Raw genomic sequence first — 20,336 nt, forward strand, 5'->3', positions numbered from 1 at the left:
CTGGGCTCCACAGTGAGACCCTGTTTCTGACTCCCAATACACAACCCCAGGGCTGCATTTCCCTGAGCCCTGCTGCTCCGCTTCTCAGAGCCACGGAAGCCCCAGACCCCCTGAGGTGTGGAGGGACCCACTTACCCTGCGGCCCATCCTGGGGGTCCTGGCCGGGCCGGAGAGGCAGCTGCCTGCGACCTGCAGCACCAGGCTCTGTGCGGGGTGGCGGCCGGCAGGGGCTGGGGCGTTGGAGAGCTCGCTCGTCGTGGAAAGCGGGTGACCGCGCAGATGGCAGATGATGCACCCTTCCTGCATGGCGGGCCGGCCCGAGACCCGGTCTCCCTGTGGCGCTGAGCTGCCGGCTGGACTGGAAGGCGAGATCCTCCTGCCTCAGCCTCCCAGAGCCAAGAGGAGACCGGCCCGCCTCTGAGCATGGGCTCCCTCACCGCTCCCACCCTGCTGTTGTCTGCATCCCCCGTGATTCCCTGGCCCTGAGGGGTCGCCACCCCACGAGGCTTATTTTCCCAGCACAGGTGGCTTCCGGTCCCATGGCCCCTGGCTCGCCAGGAGGGGGATCTGGGGTCCCCCGGGGGGGTCTGGGGTCTCCCACGGCATCTAGGGGTCCCCTGGGTCTGATTCTCCCGTGACACCCAGGCCCCGTGTGAGCTTTGATGCTGCGTGGGAGCGGCGGGTCACTGACTCAGCCCCACTCGGCCGGCCACGTCCACACCCCGATGCCGGCTGTCCAGCAAGACGGGGCCCGGCCGCCCTCAGGGGCTCAGCTGGGCGGGTGCCCCACGCGGTGCCACAGCCCAGGAGGAGCCTGGGGACAGGGCCGCCAGCCGAGTCCAGGTCACGGAGCTGTAACCCCAGCTGTAACCACAGGAGGCTGAGGCAGGAAACTCTCAAATTCAAGCAAGTTTATTTTCAGGGCTGCAGTGGCCCGGGTGGCAAAGCAGACAGACGGGAGATGGGCAGCCTGCACAGGATGCTCTCTGCGAAGGGAGGGCCGAGCGGGGCAGCTGTCACCGACTAATCGACGCCCCGGTGACATCCGCCCGCCCCGGCCCCCTCAGACAGCTGCCTGCCCCAAACTCCTACTGAAGTGCCAGGGACTGACGGCCTCACTCCCAAGGGCAAGCAGTCTGCTTAAGAGGCTCGGGAGGCAGGAAGGGCGGAAGGGAACCAGAAGTGGGAAGTTCGGGAAGAAGCCTTTTCCTGGGAAGAAGCCTTCTCCTGGCAGCACCCGCCAGGTGGCTTGCGAGCCGCTGCACCTTGGGCCGGACGTGTTTTCTTCCCCTGGAACTGTTGGTCACGGAGCGCTCTCCCCATCCAGGCTGCCCCAGGGCGAACATTGGCAAGAACGCCAGGGCCAGGGCACTTCCCTGTCACCCCGCGTGTGTCCCCAGAGCAGCTCCGCATCTGGCCACCCGGGGCCTTAGACCCCTGAGCGGAAGCCAGGGCTTTTATTCTGAAGGGGGTCTGTGATGGCAGCATTCTGGGCCCCGAAGCAGTTCGCAGGAGATGCCGCAGAGCAGAGAGAGACGACAAGGCACGGCAGCCCCCAGTCACACAAGGGACCCACAATGGGACAGGGGTGTTGGGAAGGGAAGACGGCGCGGGAGAAGGTGACCGCCCACTCCCCCTCCACGCTCTGCCTGCATCCCCACGGGGCTGCCTGCACAACCTCTCCCCCATCCTGAGCCCGGTCTGGCTCTAGGACTCAGTTTCCCCTTTCATAAGAGGTCCCCAGCCACCTAGGACCTGTTCCCAAATGTGGCCGTGTTCTCAGTCACCCAGGGCTGGGGAATAAAGGTGAGGCAACCTAAATAACAGCAGGTAGAGGGAGGGAGGGAGGGAGGGAGGGATGAGTGGGTGAGTGGATGGGTGGGTGGGTGGATGGGTGGATGGGTGGGTGGACGGATGGGTGGACGGATGGGTGGTTGGGTGGATGGATGGATGGGTGGACGGTTGGGTGGACGGTTGGGTGGACGGATGGGTGGTTGGGTGGTTGGGTGGATGGATGGGTGGATGGATGGATGGATGGGTGGATGGGTGGGTGGTTGGGTCGATGGGTGGGTGGCTGGATGGGTGGGTGGATGGATGGATGGGTGGGTGGATGGGTGGATGGGTGGATGGATGGATGGACGGATGGGTGGATGGGTGGGTGGATGGATGGGTGGTTGGGTCGATGGATGGGTGGATGGGTGGGTGGATGGGTGGATGGGTGGTTGGGTGGATGGGTGGATGGATGGGTGGATGGGTGGATGGATGGGTGGTTGGGTCGATGGGTGGATGGATGGGTGGGTGGATGGGTGGACGGATGGGTGGATGGATGGGTGGTTGGGTGGATGGGTGGATGGATGGGTGGATGGATGGGTGGATGGGTGGGTGGTTGGGTCGATGGGTGGGTGGATGGGTGGATGGGTGGGTGGGTGGATGGATGGGTGGGTGGATGGATGGATGGGTGGATGGATGGGTGGATGGATGGGTGGTTGGGTCGATGGATGGGTGGATGGATGGGTGGATGGATGGGTGGTTGGGTCGATCGATGGGTGGATGGATGGACGGATGGGTGGATGGGTGGATGGACGGATGGGTGGATGGGTGGGTGGATGGATGGGTGGATGGATGGGTGGTTGGGTCGATGGATGGGTGGATGGATGGATGGATGGATGGATGGATGGGTGGATGGGTGGATGGATGGATGGATGGGTGGATGGGTGGGTGGATGGGGGATGGGTGGGAGGATGGATGGATGGGTGGATGGATGGATGGGGGATGGGTGGGAGGATGGATGGATGGGTGGATGGATGATTGGATAGACAGGCTGGTGAATGGATGGATGGGTGGACTGACAGGCAGATAGACAGGTCGACTGAGGAGAGACATTGGCAGAACCGAGCTGGACAGGCAGCCAGAGTGGGGGTGAGTAGATGGCGGGTGTGTGGACACAGAAGCCGTCACCCCAGTTTGTCACAGGCGGGTGGACTTGCCCATCCTCAGCCAGTGTCCCCTGCTTCCCCACCAAAAACCCAGCCTCCGTGTGAATCTGGAGGTCACAGCACTGAAACTGGCAGGGGAGAGTCGGGAGCCCCAGCCCATTTGTGTGAACATGCGTGCACGCACGCACGCACACACACACACACACAGACACACATGCGGGAGGGTCCCCGACCGTGTCACTGTGTGCGACTTTCCGGTCAGCACAGCCCCAGGCACTCACTGGCCCTCGGGGAGGACACGCAGGGCTGGACCCTCCCCGTGGGCCGGGCACAGCCTAGACTTCCAGGTCAGCCAGGCCGGGTCCACGCTGCACGCCTGGAAGTGACCCTGACCCAGGAAGGCCAAGCGTGGGGCCAGCTTCCTGCTCCCCGAGACACCATTACGCGGGGAAAGGTCCCCGCGCGTCCCAGACGACCTCCACGGCCAGCAGGACTGGATCATGAGTCAGGGCATCACGGCGGTGCCGTATTGATAAGCAGACTGATCCAGTTGTGGGTGCCAGTGCAGTGCTGAGGAGGTGGTTGGAGAAACTCTGAGGGTGTAATGAAAGGAGGACCTCTGGCTGGACCCCTTCCACCACACTGTGAGCGTCTTTCCTCCCCACGCCCGCCCGCCATGATGTTTCTGCCTTGGAGCAGCTGACCATGGACGGAACCCCCGAGACCATGAGCACAGGAAACCTCTCCTCTTTAAACTGGGAGTGTTGGGCATCTTGGTGACAGCAACAGAAAGCTCTTCTGTCTCCAGCTCCGGGTTTGTTGAGCACGGAGACGTCACAGAAAGGGCTCGCTCCATCCCCAGCGCTGCCCTCCAAGATGCGTCCATTCCTGTGACTCACCGCTGACCAACACAGTCTTCCTCCTCCTTCCTCTCCTCCAGCTGCCCGGCCCTGGGAGCTGCTGCCCTCAGCGTCTCACCAGACTGCATTCTGTGAGCTCTTCTCAGGTTCAGTGAGTGAAGAATGTCCTCGTTTCCCTTTCTTCTACGTAATCTGGTTGGTGGAGACCAACATGGAAGCCAACATGGGAGACACTGGCCCCCTGGCTCCCCAAGGAGGACCACCCTTAGGCACCAGGGAACATACATGTGTTAGGCAGCTTGACGTCACTGCGACGAAATACCTAAAAGTAACAGCTAAGGTGAAGAGAATTTCGATTCGGGATCACAGTTTCAGAGGGTTCAGTCCATGGTCGGCTGCTCCAATGGTCTCAGAGGGTTCAAGTCCATGGTCAGCTGCTCCAGTGGTCTCAGAGGGTTCAAGTCCATGGTCAGCTGCTCCAGTGGTCTCAGAGGGTTCAGTCCATGGTCGGCTGCTCCAATGGTCTCAGAGGGTTCAGTCCATGGTCAGCTGCTCCAGTGGTCTCAGGGGGTTCAGTCCGTGGTCGGCTGCTCCAAGGCAGGAACATCATGGTGGACCAAAGTGGCGGAGGAGGAAAGACGCTCACATCATGGTGGCCAGGAAGCAGAGAGAGAAGAACCAGAGGGAGGGGCCGGGGATTGACAGCTGGACCGCGTCCTGTGTCCACACTCGCAGAGATGGGAGGGTCCCTGAGGCCACAGGCACGTTTGCAAAAGAATATTTTAAAAAATAAAACACAGAAATGCTCCAAATGCCAGAGCCCCAACGCCTCCAGGTGTGTGCGTGGTGCAGCCTGAATCTCCCGGCTCTCGCTGCCGCGCATCACAGGCTCAGGACACTTCCTCCACCGTCAACACGTCCTCGAGCTCGCCTTTCCTGATGCCGGGGGCGAAGTCCTCCCAGGGCACCTGACGGGGTGAGGGAGAGCAGTGTCGGGGTGTCCCTGATGGGACCCTGGGGGCCGTGCAGCCGTGCAAGGGGTCACGGGGGGGTGGCGGGCACAGCACGTGCAGAGGTCCTGGGGTCTGTGTCACCGTATCCCTCTGTCTCCGCCCACGTCTCTCCGTGTCCCATAACCTCCCTGTCTCTGTCTCCCTCTTTTCTCCTCCCTTCGCCTTTCTCTTCCTCTTCCCTCTCCTGCCGTTGGTCTCTCCCGTCTCTCTCTTCCCCTCAGACTGTCTCTCTGTCTCTGCATCTCTCTGCTCCCTTTCTCTGTCTCTGCGTCCCCGTTTCTGCCTCTGCGTCGTTTCTGCCCTTGTCGCTCCCCTGCCCTCTCCGTCTGTCTCTCTCCCCCATTCCTCTGTCCTGCCCCTTTCCCACTCCACTTTCCCCCACTGTGCTCACAGCTGAGCCCCCACCCCGCCCCGAGGGTTCGCTCCCACCTGGTGGGCGACTCCATCCACGCTGCTCACTTTATCCTTGACCTGTGGCACGCGGGGGCACAGAGCACGGAGCCCAACAAACCTGGGGACGAAGGCCAAGCTGCAGGGTGGTGGGGAGCCAGGCTGGGTGCTCGGCCGGGCACCCAGCGTCCAACGGATCCCGACCAGCTCCTCCCGGGCCTCCCTGTCCCCGCTCCGGTCTGGGAAGAGCTTCCTGGCCACGCCTGGGGGAGGCCTTCCACGTCCCATGCGGCACGGGAAACATGGCACACGCATCTCTCTGAGCCTCTCCATGATGTTAACATGATGCTTTCCCTTGAAAATGACACAGTCTCGTCCTTTACTGCGGCTGTATAGTATTTCAGTATACACATGGGTGCTGCCTTTTCCTAATCTGACCGGCATCTGTTGTACGTGGCACAGCCTTAGCCTTTTTCATGGATGCATACTATTCTATTACATACACGCTGTACTTCCTACCTGGTTTTCTGTCATGAATAGCAACCTTTTTCCTAGCTTCATAGTATTCCATTATATTTTTATATTATGTATATGTAATACACAGCAAAACCTTGGATTGTGAGAATGCTTTGTTCCACTCATACTCCAAAGCACTTCAGTATCAAAGCAGTGGTGAGACAGACAGAGACAGAGAGAGAGACAGAGAGAGAGAGACAGAGAGAGAATCTGCTATGTCATGTCACACCTGGCGTGATGCCCTATTCTATTGTAAGACAGCACTCATTTATGAAATTAGAACTCAGAAACGTCCACTCATCTCACACACTACTCGGACAACACGTGACTCGCAATCCAAGGTCTGACTGTATCCATCCATCACCTTTGCTTTATCCAGTCACCTGTTACACATGGCATCATTTCATCCTTTTCCATGGCCACATAATATTCCATTATATGTGCCGGCCGCTTTTTCTTCACCCATTTTTCTGGAGCAAATGACACGGCTTTCCCGTTTTTTGTGGCTTCACAGTATTCTGTGATGCAGTCTCTACCTGCCCATCACCTTTTCCTTATCCAGCCATCTGCTCCAAATGACTCCATGCTTTTTCACAGCTGCATACTATTCACAGTGCGCGTAGACCACACTGTCTTTCTGCATTCGTTTGTTGATGGGCACCCAGGCCCACTGCACCCCTTGGCTCTTGTGAGTTGGGCCCCCATAAACATAGGGTGCAGGGGTCCCTGTCCCAGGTTGACTTCACTTCCCCGGTTCCACGGCAGAATAGCTGGGCTCGTTTTGGGGGTTACCTTCTGAAGAGGAAGCCGAGGACCAGGGCGCATACGAGGGTGCCCAGCACCACCGGGACGTAGAGGCGCAGGGCCGGGCCCGCCCGGGTGTCAGAGCCTGCGGAGGAGAATTGGGTGCAGCGGCTGGGGCCGCGGGGATGGCCGGAGTGCTAAGGCTGAGGCCCAAGGAGGCGCCGCCCACAAAGCAGCCCTGAGCCCCAGGGAGACCAGCAGCCCCAGCTCCAAGCCCACTTCAGTCATCCCAGCGCTCGGAGGCTGAGGCAGGAGGATCCCTAGCTCCAGCCCAGGCTGGGCAACTCAGGGACTCAACCAAGACCCTGCCTCAAAAAATCAAAATTAAACAGAACTGAGGAGGGAGCTGCCTGCACAGGGCCCAGGTTCACCCTCAGGGCTAAAAGAATGGTTTTAAAAGACAGGAGGAGAAACGAATGGACGTTTGTGGAAATAAAGTGGGATTTTTGCTTCATGAACCTTTCTTTAGGGGCGCTGTTTTGAGACAGGGTCTCACTGTGTAGCCCAGGCTGGCCTTGGACTGGCAGAGAGCCTCCTGCCTCAGCCTCCTGAGTGCTGCGTGCGCCACCACACCCAGCTCCGTAATATTTTCAAGTGTCTGCCAACGTCCGCGTGTGGAGGAGTCAGACGTGTGCCGAGCTGGAACGGCCTTCACGCTCGGACATTAAATCCTTGCCAACTGCCAGAGTTACAAGGTGAATACCCCGGTGATTCAGTGACCTGGAATAAACAGCTTTCTCCCGATTTGCAGAGCAAGACTCTGTCTCTCTCTCTGTCTGTCCATCCATCACGGACATGAATCTGTCATGCACCCATCCTTGTATTCTGTCATCTATTGATCATCTATCATCTATCTACTCAGCTTTCTTTTTCTGTCTCTCTCTTGCCCCTGTCTTGCTGTTCTATCCATGCCCATCTGTTTGCGTCTCTTCTTTCTGTTCCATCCATCACTCAGTCATCTATCCACCTCTCTGCATCTATTCTTCTCATCAATCAGCCAAGCTACCAACAACCTCTGCGTCCGTTTTCTGTGTCTATGTTAGGCATTGGATCTATCTATTCCTGTTTTTCTATCCTCCTGCCTATTCACCTATTTCTGTCTAGTCCATCTGCCTATTATTTATCCGTTTATCTTCTATCTTTCATCTCTCTTTGCATCTGTTCTTTCCATTCCTTCCATCCACCCATCCGTCCATGCTGCTGGACTGGAATCCAGGACCCGGTGCCTGCCAGTCCCGCCCTCCTCTCCAGTTTACTTTATTTCCCTTGGACCGAGTTTGTCTCCCGCGCCCTCTCCCTCTGCCCGTCCTCGTGCTAGTGTGCCCTGCTCCGGACCCCCAGGTTGATGAGGAGGTGGCCGACTGTGACCGACCCTCTTCGGGCAGGGACACGGCAAGCCCTGAGCCGGGCGCGTGCCGGGTCACCTACGCCGGGCACTGGGAGCTGACAGGCCCCCGGGATGGGGCTGTCCCCAGCGCCCCTAGGCACAGGTTGGGGATGCCGAAGCTCTGGCTGGGGGCGGTGCAGACACGGGGTGGTGACGCGTCCCCGACCAGCCCAGAGTCCCCCAGAAAGCAGCTGCCACCCGGCCGCGTCTTGGTGCCCCAGGCCCCACTGCCCACCATCCGCACTTACCGAACGCCGCCGGCCGACTCCACGCGCTCCAGGGCCCACCTCGCACATCTGCAACCCGGACGCGCACCGCCTGCCTGGCGCGGGGCTCGGGGCTGGGGAAGCAGTACTCATTCTCCGCCTCGCCCGCCACCTGGACCTTCGGGTGAACAGTTAGACGCGGCCTCGTGAGAGGAAGTCACAGAGCGAGTCTGTCATAAGATCTGAACCGTACTGCCCAGGAGGCTGAGGCAGGAGGGTTGCAAGTTCCAGCCCAGCCTGGGCCTCTGAGGGGAACCCTGTCTCAAAATACAAAGTAAAAAGGGCTGGGGATGCAGCTCCGTCCAAGGCCCTGGGTTCACGTTCAATCCTCAGGACAGCAAAAATATGAATCAATAAATCAAAATGAGCACTTGGTAACACTGTGAGTACGAAGCAGAAACACATTCTGCCTTCTGAGTCCAGCGTCCACAGATTTAATCAACTTCGCATGGAAAACACCTGACTTTTTTGCTCTGCTTTTCTTTTGTTTGTTTGTCTGTTTTGGTACCAGGGATCAAACTCAGAACCTTGCGCTTGTGAGGCAGGCAGTGGAACCACTGAGCTAAATTCCCAGCCCTTGCTTTGCTTTTTTGAGGTAGCTTCTTGCTACGTACTCCAGGCTGGCCTCGAACTCCTAGCAGCGATCCTCCTGCTTCAGCCTCCTGACTGCTGAGATGACAGCAGGAATTACCACGCCTGGCTTGGAAAATATCTTACAAAGTAAAACCACATCTACACTGAGCACACTAGCACTCCTTCTCTTGTCCTCAGCCACGAGGGCATTCAGCACAAGGACGATTTCCGTTGCATTCGCATGAGGCAGGAATTCTGTGTCATCTACACGCGATTTCAAGTCCGCACCGGGCTGGGGGAGCTATGGGTCCTGGGGACCCCTCGGACAGTTCACGAAGCGAAGCCACGTCTTTGTGCGGAGTGGACGCTTTGTATGAGCAAAATCCCCCCGGCACAGCCCCAAACACAGGGCCGAAGTGCGTCCAGCATGGAGCGTGGGGTGCACAGCCACGCAGAGGCCTCCGGGGACACAGATACTGGAAGTGCAGGGTCCTGGCTTCCCACACACAGGGCCAGGGCGGTACTGGGACAAGGACAGCACCCGAAAGCTCGCTGGTGACCCCGCTTCGCAGGAAGAGACGTCCCCTTCCGAGGTCTGGCTGACGGCTTGGTGGCCGACAGAAACAGAAGAAGGCAGAGCCGGAGGAGGGACAGAGGGACGCAGCGCACGGAGCCCACTGAGCCGTCTACAGAGTCCCCCGTCCGGGGCACACGGGCCACGGCGAGGGGTGAAGACGGCCCAGCCTGTGTTCCAACTTACCGGAGGGGTCCCGCTGCCAAGCCCAGCGTGCTGCAAACAAGGAGACACTGTGACAATAACAGGACTCACTGTTTCCCACGGGTAAGCTTTGCACAAATGGATCGACCCAGTCACCTCCTTTGGATGGAGTCAGGGGAGGACCAGAAAGGCTGTGACTGTGTACGGCTGGGATTCACTCATCCATCCACGCATCCGCCCATCCACCCAACCATCCATCCATCCGCCCCCAAAACACAATCCACAAGGAGGAGGAGAGGGAACCTGGCCAGCAGCAAACTCAACTAACCCTGCCTGACCTCTCTCCCTGTGTTCACAAATAGCAACAGAAGCAGGAACATTTTGACAGACGTGGACAATGGCCCTCTCGTTCACACCGGCCAAAGAAAATGTGCAATTGGAACTGTATTGGTCAGCTTTACCCTCACTGGGACGAAATACCTGACACAAGCAACTTAAACGGCAGGTTTAATTTGAGTCACGGTCTCAGGGGGCTCAGTCCACGGTCGGCTGCTCCAGTGGTCTCAGGGGGCTCAGTCCATGGTCGGCTGCTCCAATGGTCTCAGGGGGCTCAGTCCACGGTCGGCTGCTCCAGTGGTCTCAGGGGGCTCAGTCCATGGTCGGCTGCTCCAATGGTCTCAGAGGGCTCAGTCCATGGTCGGTTGCTCCAGTGGTCTCAGAGGGTTCAGGCCACGGTCGGCTGCTCCAGTGGTCTCAGGGGGTTCAGTCCATGGTCGGCTGCTCCAGTGGTCTCACATGTGCATGATCAGCCAGACACACCCAGGAGTGTGCTCCCCTCATGGCCTGTCCCCTCTCAGCATGGTGAAGGTAATACTCTTCCTCCAATTTTTCCCCACCCCCTGCCCCCTGTTCTTCCTCTTTTTCCTCGTCCTCTTTTTCTCCTTCTTCTCCTTCTTCTTCTGCTTCTTCTTTGCCTGTGTTTTCTTCCACTCCTCCCTCTCCTGCACGTCCACCTTCTCCCCTCCACCTCCTCCTCCCGTGTCCTCCTCTTCCTGTACCTCCAAGTCCTCTGCAGTTACCACGGACACCAGCATCTCCACAGCAACCTTTACCGCCTCCTCCCTGAGCATGGTCTTCAGGACACCCTGCAATCCCTCCCTCTCCTGCATCACCAGACTGCCCTCCCTCCACAACATTGTCACTATCCCCACTTCCACTCAGCCACCCCAAGGGGGGGCTTTTGCCATCTGTGCCCTGAGTCTTCCTGGGGAACTGGGCACGGCTTCCACTCACCCGTCTCTGGATGTCCAGCTGGTATGTGAAGTCCTTGTAGGTCAGAGGTATCCAGGTCTGTGGGGGTCTCCATCTGATGCGGCAGTGTGATGTGTTGCAGTACACGGTGACATTGTCCGGCGGGCTCAGTCGCTCTGGAAGGAGACCCCAGGTCACACACGTGAATCCTGGTGCTGTCAGACCTCCTCCCGTCAGCCCAGCAGGTGACAGCTCAGGGGACGCTGTGCTCGTCAGTGGCTGCATCATGGATGAGCTCCTGGTGAATGAGCTGTAGGAGGTGGGGCCTGGCTGGAGGAGCTCACTGGGGTGTGACCTGGAAGGGGGAGTTCTTGTCCCAGATCCTCCCTTCTCTCTCTGCTTCCTGGTCACCATGATGTGAGCATCTTTCCTCCTCCACTCCTGTCCACCATGATGCTCCTGCCTTGGAGCAGCTGACTATGGACTGAACCCTCTGAGACCATTGGAGCAGCTAACCATGGACTGAACCCCCTGAGAGCACTGGAGCAGCCGACCATGGACTGAACCCCCTGAGCCCATTGGAGCAGCTGACCGTGGACTGAACTCCCTGAGAGCACTGGAGCAGCCGACCATCGAGTGCATCCCCCAAACCATGAGCCAAGTCAGTCCCCTCCTCCTTTTGCTTGGGCATGTCTCCTATTGTGTCCCGGTAACAGGAACGTGATTCCCGTAAGAGAGGGATGTGGGGCAGCACAGGCAATGACGCAGGCATACGGGACCATCTTGCCTCCCCATAAGAAAGCATGAGAAAGAGCGGGGAAGGGAAAAGGGAAGGAGAGAAAGACGGAGGCCTTGACTGCCTGGTGACTGTCCTTCCTCAGCTGCCATGTGCCACCCCACCCCTTTCTACCCGCGGCGTGGAGAATCCCAGACTTCCAGGCCAGTTCCACGCGCCCAGCTGGTCCTCCTCACCTATTTCCTTTGCGGTCCAAATGGAATCAAAGTATTGTATGGGGGCCGCCAGGCTGGTTCCGTTCAGCAGGAAGTAGTTCCGGAAGCCCAGGGCCGACAGGTCCCGCAGGTGGCAGCCGGTGTGGGTCCCCGAGTCCGGACTGTACAGGGGACATTCCTGCTCCGTCTGCGTCCTGCGAGACCCCAAAGTTCTGCCATGAATAGAAGAGTCCGGTTCCCCGCCCGCCTCCCAGGGGCACCGCGCGCACAGGGCCACGCCCACTTGGTGTTCTCGATGAACAGGAAGTACTGGACGTCTCCGGGCGCCGCGGGACCCCGGGCCCACGTGCAGTTCAGGGAGCCGGCGTCGTAGATGAAGCAGGAGAAGTTGCGGGCGGCCGTGCCCTCGTGCCCTGTAGAGGCAAAACCCCGTGGGGCTCAGCGCGGGCGCCTGGAGGCCCCGCCCGAGATGCGGCCCTGCACACGCCTCCCGGCACGCTCGCCTACCTGGGTTGGGGTACAGCAGCTCCTCCCGGACGGGCCTGCCCCGCACGGTGGCATGGACCTCGAAGGTGACCCCTCCGTGCAGCGGGGCATAGTTGAAGGTGCACGCGCACGCCTTCCCCCAGGGCTGCAACACGGCAGTCACACAGCCGATCAGCAAACCCTGAGGTTCCCTGCCACTCTCCGGGATCCGTTCCCACCCGGACCCCCCGCCTGCCTCCCTCTGTGATTCCACCCCGTTTTCGTCCTCCGTGCCCCTCACAGGGGTCCCCACAAACCCACTTTGGGGGCAAACACAATATGGGCGTTGTGGCTGCCCTTGGGCAGAATCTCGGGGGATTTCTGGCTGTGGCTCTCGCCTGTTGTCAGCCCAGCACTCTGGGAGGCTGAGGCAGGAGGATCCCAGGTTCCACCTCAGTGTGGGCAACTGAGTGACTGGGAGAAGCCCTGTCTCAAAGGAAACAATGAAAAGAGGCGGTGGGGAGCTAAGTCCACCGGAAGATGCCCATTCAGTCCTGAGGAAAAGAGGGAAAGGGAGGACATCGTGTCCGCTGATCCGTGCACACCCATGCTTACAGCAGCAGAACTCACGGTACCTAAGTCTTGGAAATGGCCTTTACGACCATTCGTACAAAGAAAATGTGATGGGCCGGGGATTTAGCTCAGTGGTGCCGCCGCCTGCCTCGCAAGCGCAAGGTCCCGAGTTCGATCCCCGGAACCCAAAAAAAAAAAAAAAAAGTGGTGTCTGCACAAATGGAGTACTATGCAGGCATGAAAAGGGACACATCGGACTCGCTTGGGAAATGGATGCACATGCACGCCTTTGATGCGTCTCTGGTCCTGCGCTCTCGCCCTGCGTGAGGTCGGTGTGTGGGGCAGTCGCTGAGTGGGACCACGCCCACCTTGATTTCAATGGGTCCCTTCTCCTTGTGAAGCATGAAACACCTGGCGTCGGTGGCGTTTTCCCGGCAGTCCCAAGTCAGCCTCCGCGACTTCGGGTTGAACGTCACGCTGAGGCGCGGGGCTGGCTCCACCTCTGCAAAGCAGTCGCGAGGCTCGGAGCCGACCCTGCCCCTTCCCGGTCTCCCGCACACGCATCACCACGCTCCCACGCACACACTGTCTCGTGCACAGGCGGACACGCGCACGCACACACGCACAGCGGCTCACAACTCCCCGCCCCACGAGGCCTCACTCCGACGACGCTGTGACCCGCTGCTCCTCCACCTGACCTGGGGACTCACCCTGCTTCGACCTCCTCCCTCCCTGCTGGGGAACACCCGGCTGCTTCCCCCAGCACTGCTCCACCTGCAGCGTTGTCCTGAGAAGCCACCCCAGGAGGAAAATAACCTTCGCTGAGTGAGCAAGACCCCGCTTCCAAATACCAGGCTTTAGAAAAGGACTGGGCTGTGCAAAGGCCCTGGGGCCGATCCTCACTACAGAAAAGCAAAACAAAAAGGCATCGAAGGCAAGGACTTCGTGCAGTTGAACAAGTGTCCTGTCGCCAAACGCTTTTTAAAAATTTTCTTCTCAGCCCCGCGGATGGAACCCATGTCCCCTGCACGGAGCTCTGTCTCCAGCCTTTTAAAATTATTGTTCTGAGACAGGGTCTCGCTCAGCCCCTGTACCCCAACATGTCACGGGCCCATCCACGGCTGCACCCACAGACGGGCACAACGGCCCGGACCCGGATGCCTGCCCAGGCCACCGGTCCTGAGCACGGGACCACGCAGGGTCACTGCGCATGCAAACCCGGGCTCATGGCCACCGGCCACACAGGCGGAGGCCCAGGCAGCGCCACGGAGGGGACCCACGGGGAGACGACGGCGGGGGCAGCGGAGCGCAGACGGGGCCGACCGCGCCCACACTTACCCGCGAGCTCGGGGGCCAGGGCTGCGGCGGGGTCCAGACACAGGGTCAGCAGGAGGACGAGGGCGGCGGGGAGGAAGCGGCCAGGGCTGCCCGCGGGCCGGGGTCCTGGGGACAGAGCACGGGTAAGCGCCACACACAGGGCGTGCGCGGTGGGGACCAGGACAGCCCTGCGTCTGCACGCGGGGACCGGGACGTGGGCGTCTCGGGGCCGCTGCTGCCTCCCGTGGCTTCACCCTCCCGCAGCGACCACCACGCAGGTGGGAGGCGGGACAGCAGTGACCGCTCAGGCCCACTGGACAGCTCTGTCCTTTCTGGTGGCAGTGGGGCCGGAAGCCAGCGCCTCCCGCGGTTGGGCGCCGAATTCTCCAATCCTCGCCTGCGCTCCACCCCTAGCCCTGGCTTCTTATCACTCTAGATTCCAGCTCTTCCAAGTGTTTCTCTTTTTCCACAAGGCAAAGTAGAAAGCACAGCCTAGGTTTCAAATTGCACAGGCCAAGCGTGATGGCGCCCCAGCCCACCCTGGGGAACGGGGCAAATGAGACCCCGATACAGGGATGTGGACGGAGAGGGGGCAGGAGGACGCTCCAGACAGCAAAGCAACCACCCCCGCGCGGCTCCGCCCTGCAGGCCCCGCGCGGTCCTGAGTCCTCCGGACCACAGACCGCCCCCGCCCACAGGGCAGCCGGGCCCCGACTTTCAGAGTCTTTCCTGAGTTCTGCAACGCTGAAGAGCAAGAGGAAGGAAGGGGGCAAAGGGGCTCTGTGCACCCCGACTCCCCAGGAGCGGGGCAGCTGCTGTTTCCCAGAAGCGCGGACTCGGAGGAAAGCGACAGCAAAGCGCCTGGTGGACAGGGTTGGGGCCCAGGAACCGAGGGGCTGCACGCGGAAGCCGTCCCCCCTCCCCGGAGCTACTGGGGTTCGGCTCCCCTCCCCGATTCCCGGCAGAGCGGGGTGCAGCGGTAGCCCAGCACGACCACGGCGGTAGGAGCCGTGAAGCAGGGCGGATCGCTGTACGGAAATTTGTCATCGACCGACAGTTCCTCAATCGCCTTCCTCCTGCCGGCCCAGAGCGGCTCCTTGAATTACTGTGCATCGTGATGGGGCCAAGACGCCCAGTTCAGTTTTTCCCCCAGCACTGGGGCCTTCATGCTGAGCTACATTTTATCTTGAGACCGGGTCCGGCTAAGTCACTAAGCTGCCCGGGCTGGGCTCTGACTTGGTTTCCTCCTGTCTCGGCCTTCCGGAGTGCTGGGATCACTGGCGGGCGCCTCCACACCCGGCTGACCGTGGGCTTCTTTCCACTTGATTTAAACCCAAAACTAAACCCAGCCACGTGACCAAGAGTACCAGGAGCCGGCCGCACTGTCCCGATCATCACCAGAATAAACGGCCCTGGGGTCTTCTGGCCCCGGGCTGGGCCGGCCGGGAGCTCCCTGGGTCCCTCGCCCACTTCTCTCCTCCGAGACGACTTAGCTCCGGGCATGCTCAAAACATGGCCCAGAAAGCTGCAGACCAGGGCGGCCACACGGCCCTGCATTCTGTTCGCTTCTTTCCTCTTTCTAAACGGAGCTGGAAGCCGGGCGTGGGCCGCACCCCTGTCATCCCAGCACGCGGGAGGCTGAGGCAGGAGGATCTGCGAGTGCCAGGCCAGCCTGGGCTCCACAGTGAGCTCAAGGCCGGCCTGGGCGACAGAGTGAGGCCCTGCCTCAAAGCCGGAAACAAACACCAACTCAGCGGGGCGGGAGTGCGCAGGACCCGGGGCTGGGGTGCAGCCCGGACAGAGGCCTCGGGAGCCCTGCAGCGCTGTGCCCAGTTCGCAGCCACACGCTGCCCGTCCCAGCGCACGCCTCGGGCCTCGGCCCACCCGCAGCCCTGCACAGCGGCCCGGCTCCAGGACCCTCGGCCCAGCGCAGCCGGCCTCGGCCTCCGCTCCCAGCCCCGGGAGCCCCGATCCACTTCCGGGACCTGCGTGCGTCGCAGCCATGGGGGATTCCACGCTCTCTGGGCTCGGATCCCCACAGCTGCTGTGCTTTCAATGTGGTCTGGGGCCCAGGGCTCCTGCGCGGGGTCGCTGCCCGCACAGGGCGGGTTCTGGGAGGGGCTGGGTCTCCAATCACAACATGGCAGCCCCGTCGGAAACAGCAGCGGGCTGGTCTCCCAGGCGGGACCAGTTATCGCGAGACTGGGAGAGTTGCAGGGAGGTCAGATCTGTTATCGCGAGAGTAGAGCAGTTATAAGCGGAGCAGATCAACCATCGCGAGACCGGGACAGTTACCTGGCGATCAATTATTATTGTGAGAGTAGAACAGTTATAAGAGGAGCAGATTCGCTATCGCGAGACTTGAGTAGTTACCGTGCGATCAGATTAGTTATCGCGAGATTATGTTGGTCCTAAGTGAGAATCCCGCAGCGGGCTCCCTCCTTTTTTTCTGAGATCGCTCTGCTGCGTGTGGCTCGGCGCTGGGAGTCGCCTGTGGTTGACGTTACGTGCAGAGCGAGCCCGAGCCACGTAGGGCCTCCCCGCCTTCCCAGCTGTGACCCGGAGCAAAATCTTACTCTGCGAAGCCCTTGGTGGTGTCCGTGACTGAGCCCTGGGCCTTTGCACGGCACCGCACCCCAGCCCTGTATTTTCCTTTTACGTTTTAAAAACCTCATCTTTATTGGGAGGCCAGGTGTTTCACCAAGTCGCCGCGTTCGCCAGGCCGGCCTCGAACTTGTGACCCTCCTGCCTCAGCCTCCCAGGATGGTGGGGTCCCAGACGTGCGCCACCGCAGACACGTTACTGTGGCAACAGGAAACTGGGCGACCAGCTGCCTAGGCAGCTCCCCTCCTGCCTGGCCCCTCCCGCCGTAGGCTCCAGCCGGAGCCGAAGCTGAAGGGTCAGCGACAGCGGCAGAAGCAGCAGGGCGCCCCTGGGCCCCGCGGCTCCCCACGGCCCGGCCTGCAGGCGGGCTCTGCTCACCTCGCGGCATCGGGCCTGCTGCTCCCTGCGTGGCTTCCAGCGTCCCCGGCATCTGACCGACTCCTGGAGCTCAGGACTGCAGCCAGCCCAGCGGAGCGAGCCCTCCCTCAGCCACGACCTTCCCTTTTCTCCAGTTCCCTCCCCTCTCGAGCTTCCTCTTGGGAAATGCAGACGCCCGGCCAGTCATTGGCTCTCGCTGTCCCTCAGGCTGTCAGTGGCCACGCACACCCCTCTGTCGTGCGGGGCGAGGCCGACCTAGCTGGCTGTTAGCCATAGGCACCCAGGCGAGGCCTTCCGGGGACACCGGGCCTCTGTGTGACATACTAGCTGCTGGAGCGCCTGCCCTCATTTGTGGTCTCCGGAAGCTGAGGGGCAGAAGGTGCCCCAGACAGGAGGGGACGTCCGTGGACAAGGCCAGGGACCAGGCATGAGCACATGAAACAGGAGGGGACGTCCGTGGACAAGGCCAGGGACCAGCCATGAGCACATGAAGATGCTGGTGCCTCCCCAGATGTGGAGAAACAGGAGCAGCTGGTGCAGAGGTGACTGAAAATCCCCCCCCCCCCAAATGACAGACCCGCGTGTGATTTTGCAAGGACACAAACATGTTTCAGGAAAGCACACTCACAGCAGGTGACAGACCCGCCGTTCACATAAAAGTCACCAAATCCTGGCAGAGTACTGAGGCCTTCTCCCACACCGTGAAGACGCCAACTGTGGCTAAAAATCAGACACTCGGGCGCGGTGGGGCACGCCTGTCATCCCAGCCCTCGGAGAGGCTGAGGCGGGAGGATCTCAGGTTCCAGCCCTGCCTGGGCGACTTTGCCACGTAGCCAGATCTTGTCTCAAGATGAAAAGCAAACATTAGAAGAAGAGGGCTGGAGATGTCACTCAGCAGGAAAAGCCCCGAGTTCAGTTTCCCTCTCTCTCCTCTCCTCTCCTCTGCCCAGTGATGCCCCTGAGCACTGATTTCCTGGCTGCCAGAGCCCGGCCAGCAGGGTTTAACCTGTGGCTCCAGCAGGGAGCCAGGGGACACTGCCGCGTGCAGGAGGGGCCAGGACGCAGGGTCTGGATGACCTGAGGCTGCACGGAGGGAGGGACAGTGATGACCGGAACGGAGCCTGAACGAGGGGGTGTGCCGGAAAAACTGAGTGCTTTTCTCTGTGACATTCATTGCAGCAGACGCATGGCCACGAATGCCCTCAGAATCCTCCCCGGCTGTGCACAGCCTCCTCCCAGAGTCCTGGCCGCATCCCAAAGCAGCTCTGGGGTCCTCTTTCCTGAGGGCTTCACCAGGTGTGATCACAAACATGGTGACTGCTCTGCCGAGTGCCATCCAGCGGAAAGGCAGCTCGTAAACACACGGCGCTGTGTCCTCCTCCACCCGAGTCACCGCAGCTGGCACCGGGCGACTCCCAGCTCCTCCCCAAGGTCAGGATGACCGGGAAAGGTCACCGTTCTGAGTCCACTTGGGACATCGAGGCAGCCGGGATGGCGCAGCTAAAGACCCCCCGGAAAGAGGACTCCAGAGCTGCTGCGGACAGCGGCCAGGACGGCGGGAGGAGGGTGTGCACAGCCGGGGAGGATCCTGGGGGATTCACAGCCATGTGGCTTTGGCTGTAATACATTTTAAAAAATGTTTACACACTCTCTGACCTTTTCGGAGCAGCTCGGTCTTATCCAGTTCCCCGCCTGCCTGGGGGACCTGGCTGGAGGACTCAGGTGCCGGCTGAGGGCCTGTGAAGAGGGAGCTGCTGGGAGGCAGGGAACTGAGACTGCAGGGGCGTGGACGTGTGCGGGCCGTGGGTGGACGGTGACCGGTGTGGCCTGGCTGCTGGCCAGGGGCCTGCGGGCGGGCGGGCGGCGGGGACTGCAGGCAGGATCAGGCAGGCAGTCGCATAGCAGGTGGGCTTGTCTCTGAGCTGTGGTTCAGTGAGAAGCTGCCAAGGTTCTGTGCATGCAGAGCACAGCCTTGATCTCTCCCCCTTTCCCCTGCCTCCGTTTCCTGGTGCCTTCCCACCTGACACAGATCTCTGTCTCTCTTTCTCTCTCTCTGCTTCCTATCACCTATCTGTTCTATTGCTCTTTGTACTTTGTTTTTCTCATACAAAAGAAACCATGCCCTATTGATGCTACACAGGACTTGAGTTTATCCTTCTTCACAGCACAGTAGTACTCCACTGTGTGTAAACTGCACATTTTCTCCATCCATCCATCCGTTGATGGACACACAGGCTGCTGCCGTATTACGAGTTGTGCTGCCATAAACACGAGTGTTTGGAGACGGAGTCTCCCTGCATAGCGCAGGCTGGCTAGAACTTGCGCGGTCCTCCTGCCTCAGCCTCCCGACTGCTGGGATAGCAGCCTGCACCACTGTGTCTGGGTGTCTGTGTGACCCGCAGGGCCTGGAGCAGTGCGTACTGGTCGGGGTGGTGCTGGGTTCTGGGTGCACAGTGGTACAGCTCTGCAGCTTCGTCCTGCACGGCTGGCCTTGTGGGGACCCCCGGCTGTGGGTGCGGCTCGGCCTCTGCCCCCTGCTCCCTGGCCCGGTTTCTGTACAGATCCTGGGGCCCCCACTTTCTCCCCATGGACCCCGTTCCTCTGTCTCAGAACCCAGTCCCGGAAACCTCCCTGCGCCCTGAGCTGAGGTGACACAGACTTGCCCAGCGGGTGGCTGAGGCAGGAGGGTCTCCCGGGAGCCCATGGCTCCCGGGCTCCGAGCGGACTGGGGCAGCGCAGGCCTGGGGTCCTCCCCTAGGCCGGGAATCCCGGTCCCGATTCTGCGGTCGGCCCGGGCTTGGCGGGGCTTCCCGCCCTGACCCCGGGGGTGGGCCCGAGCTCTAGGCTTCCTTTTCGCAGGCAGAAGTGGGCGCGGGCTGCCCGGGGTTTCCCGGGCCTCGGTCAGGACCCCAAGTTCCCCAGGTCTCCCACGCTGAGGGGAATCCTAGGTCCAGGGGGAGGCAGAGGCGCAGGCGCAGGTGCCTGCAAGGGAAAGGTTGTTCAGCAGCACTGTGAGGCTGAGGCAGGAGGGTCTCACCTTGGAGCCCAGCCCAGGTGACTTGGCACAGCGAGACGCTGCCTGGAAACAGATGGACATGTGGATTAGCTGGGTGGTGCTGGGGTGTCCTCAAGTTTGGGGTTCGCTGCCCCGGCCCCAAGCTCGGGGACACTCGGATCAGGAGGTGGAGCCCCGGGGCGATGCTGCTCGGACCCCACGGTCCCTGCCAGGACACGGTGCCGCCTCTGCCTGCTGCCTGTCGGCCATGTCTCTGTCCGTCGGTATCATCTGCCCTCGCCTGTCAGTCTGTCCCCCTGCCGTCCATCCCTCTGTTCA

General features: G+C 60.7%; 1 protein-coding gene across 3 annotated transcripts; it reads right to left on the reverse strand.

Moving 5' to 3' along the window:
* Window positions 1-891: 891 nt before the first annotated feature.
* On the reverse strand, window positions 892-17,164 carry Csf2ra (colony stimulating factor 2 receptor subunit alpha). 3 transcript variants are annotated; one of them, XM_004867309.3, is made up of 12 exons: window positions 17,003-17,164; window positions 14,042-14,146; window positions 13,072-13,205; window positions 12,173-12,296; window positions 11,949-12,078; window positions 11,687-11,859; window positions 10,757-10,890; window positions 9,506-9,535; window positions 8,155-8,290; window positions 6,508-6,630; window positions 5,239-5,320; window positions 892-4,764 (listed from the first exon to the last, which is right to left on the reverse strand). In XM_004867309.3, the coding sequence occupies exons 1-11, from the start codon at window positions 17,052-17,054 to the stop codon at window positions 5,265-5,267; spliced, it is 1,197 nt and encodes a 398-aa protein (XP_004867366.1). In that variant the 5' UTR covers window positions 17,055-17,164; the 3' UTR covers window positions 892-4,764; window positions 5,239-5,264. The 3 variants fall into 3 exon arrangements, with proteins under 3 accessions (XP_004867366.1, XP_004867364.1, XP_087066926.1); XM_004867307.3 differs by having other exon boundaries at window positions 6,508-6,604; window positions 17,003-17,161; XM_087210800.1 differs by lacking the exon at window positions 9,506-9,535 and having other exon boundaries at window positions 6,508-6,604; window positions 17,003-17,162.
* Between the last annotated feature and the right edge of the window lie 3,172 nt (window positions 17,165-20,336).

This window comes from Heterocephalus glaber, unplaced genomic scaffold, assembly GCF_053883595.1.
Source record: "Heterocephalus glaber isolate CG9 unplaced genomic scaffold, H.glaber_assembly_v1.0 deba00001204, whole genome shotgun sequence".
Lineage (NCBI taxonomy): Eukaryota > Metazoa > Chordata > Mammalia > Rodentia > Bathyergidae > Heterocephalus > Heterocephalus glaber.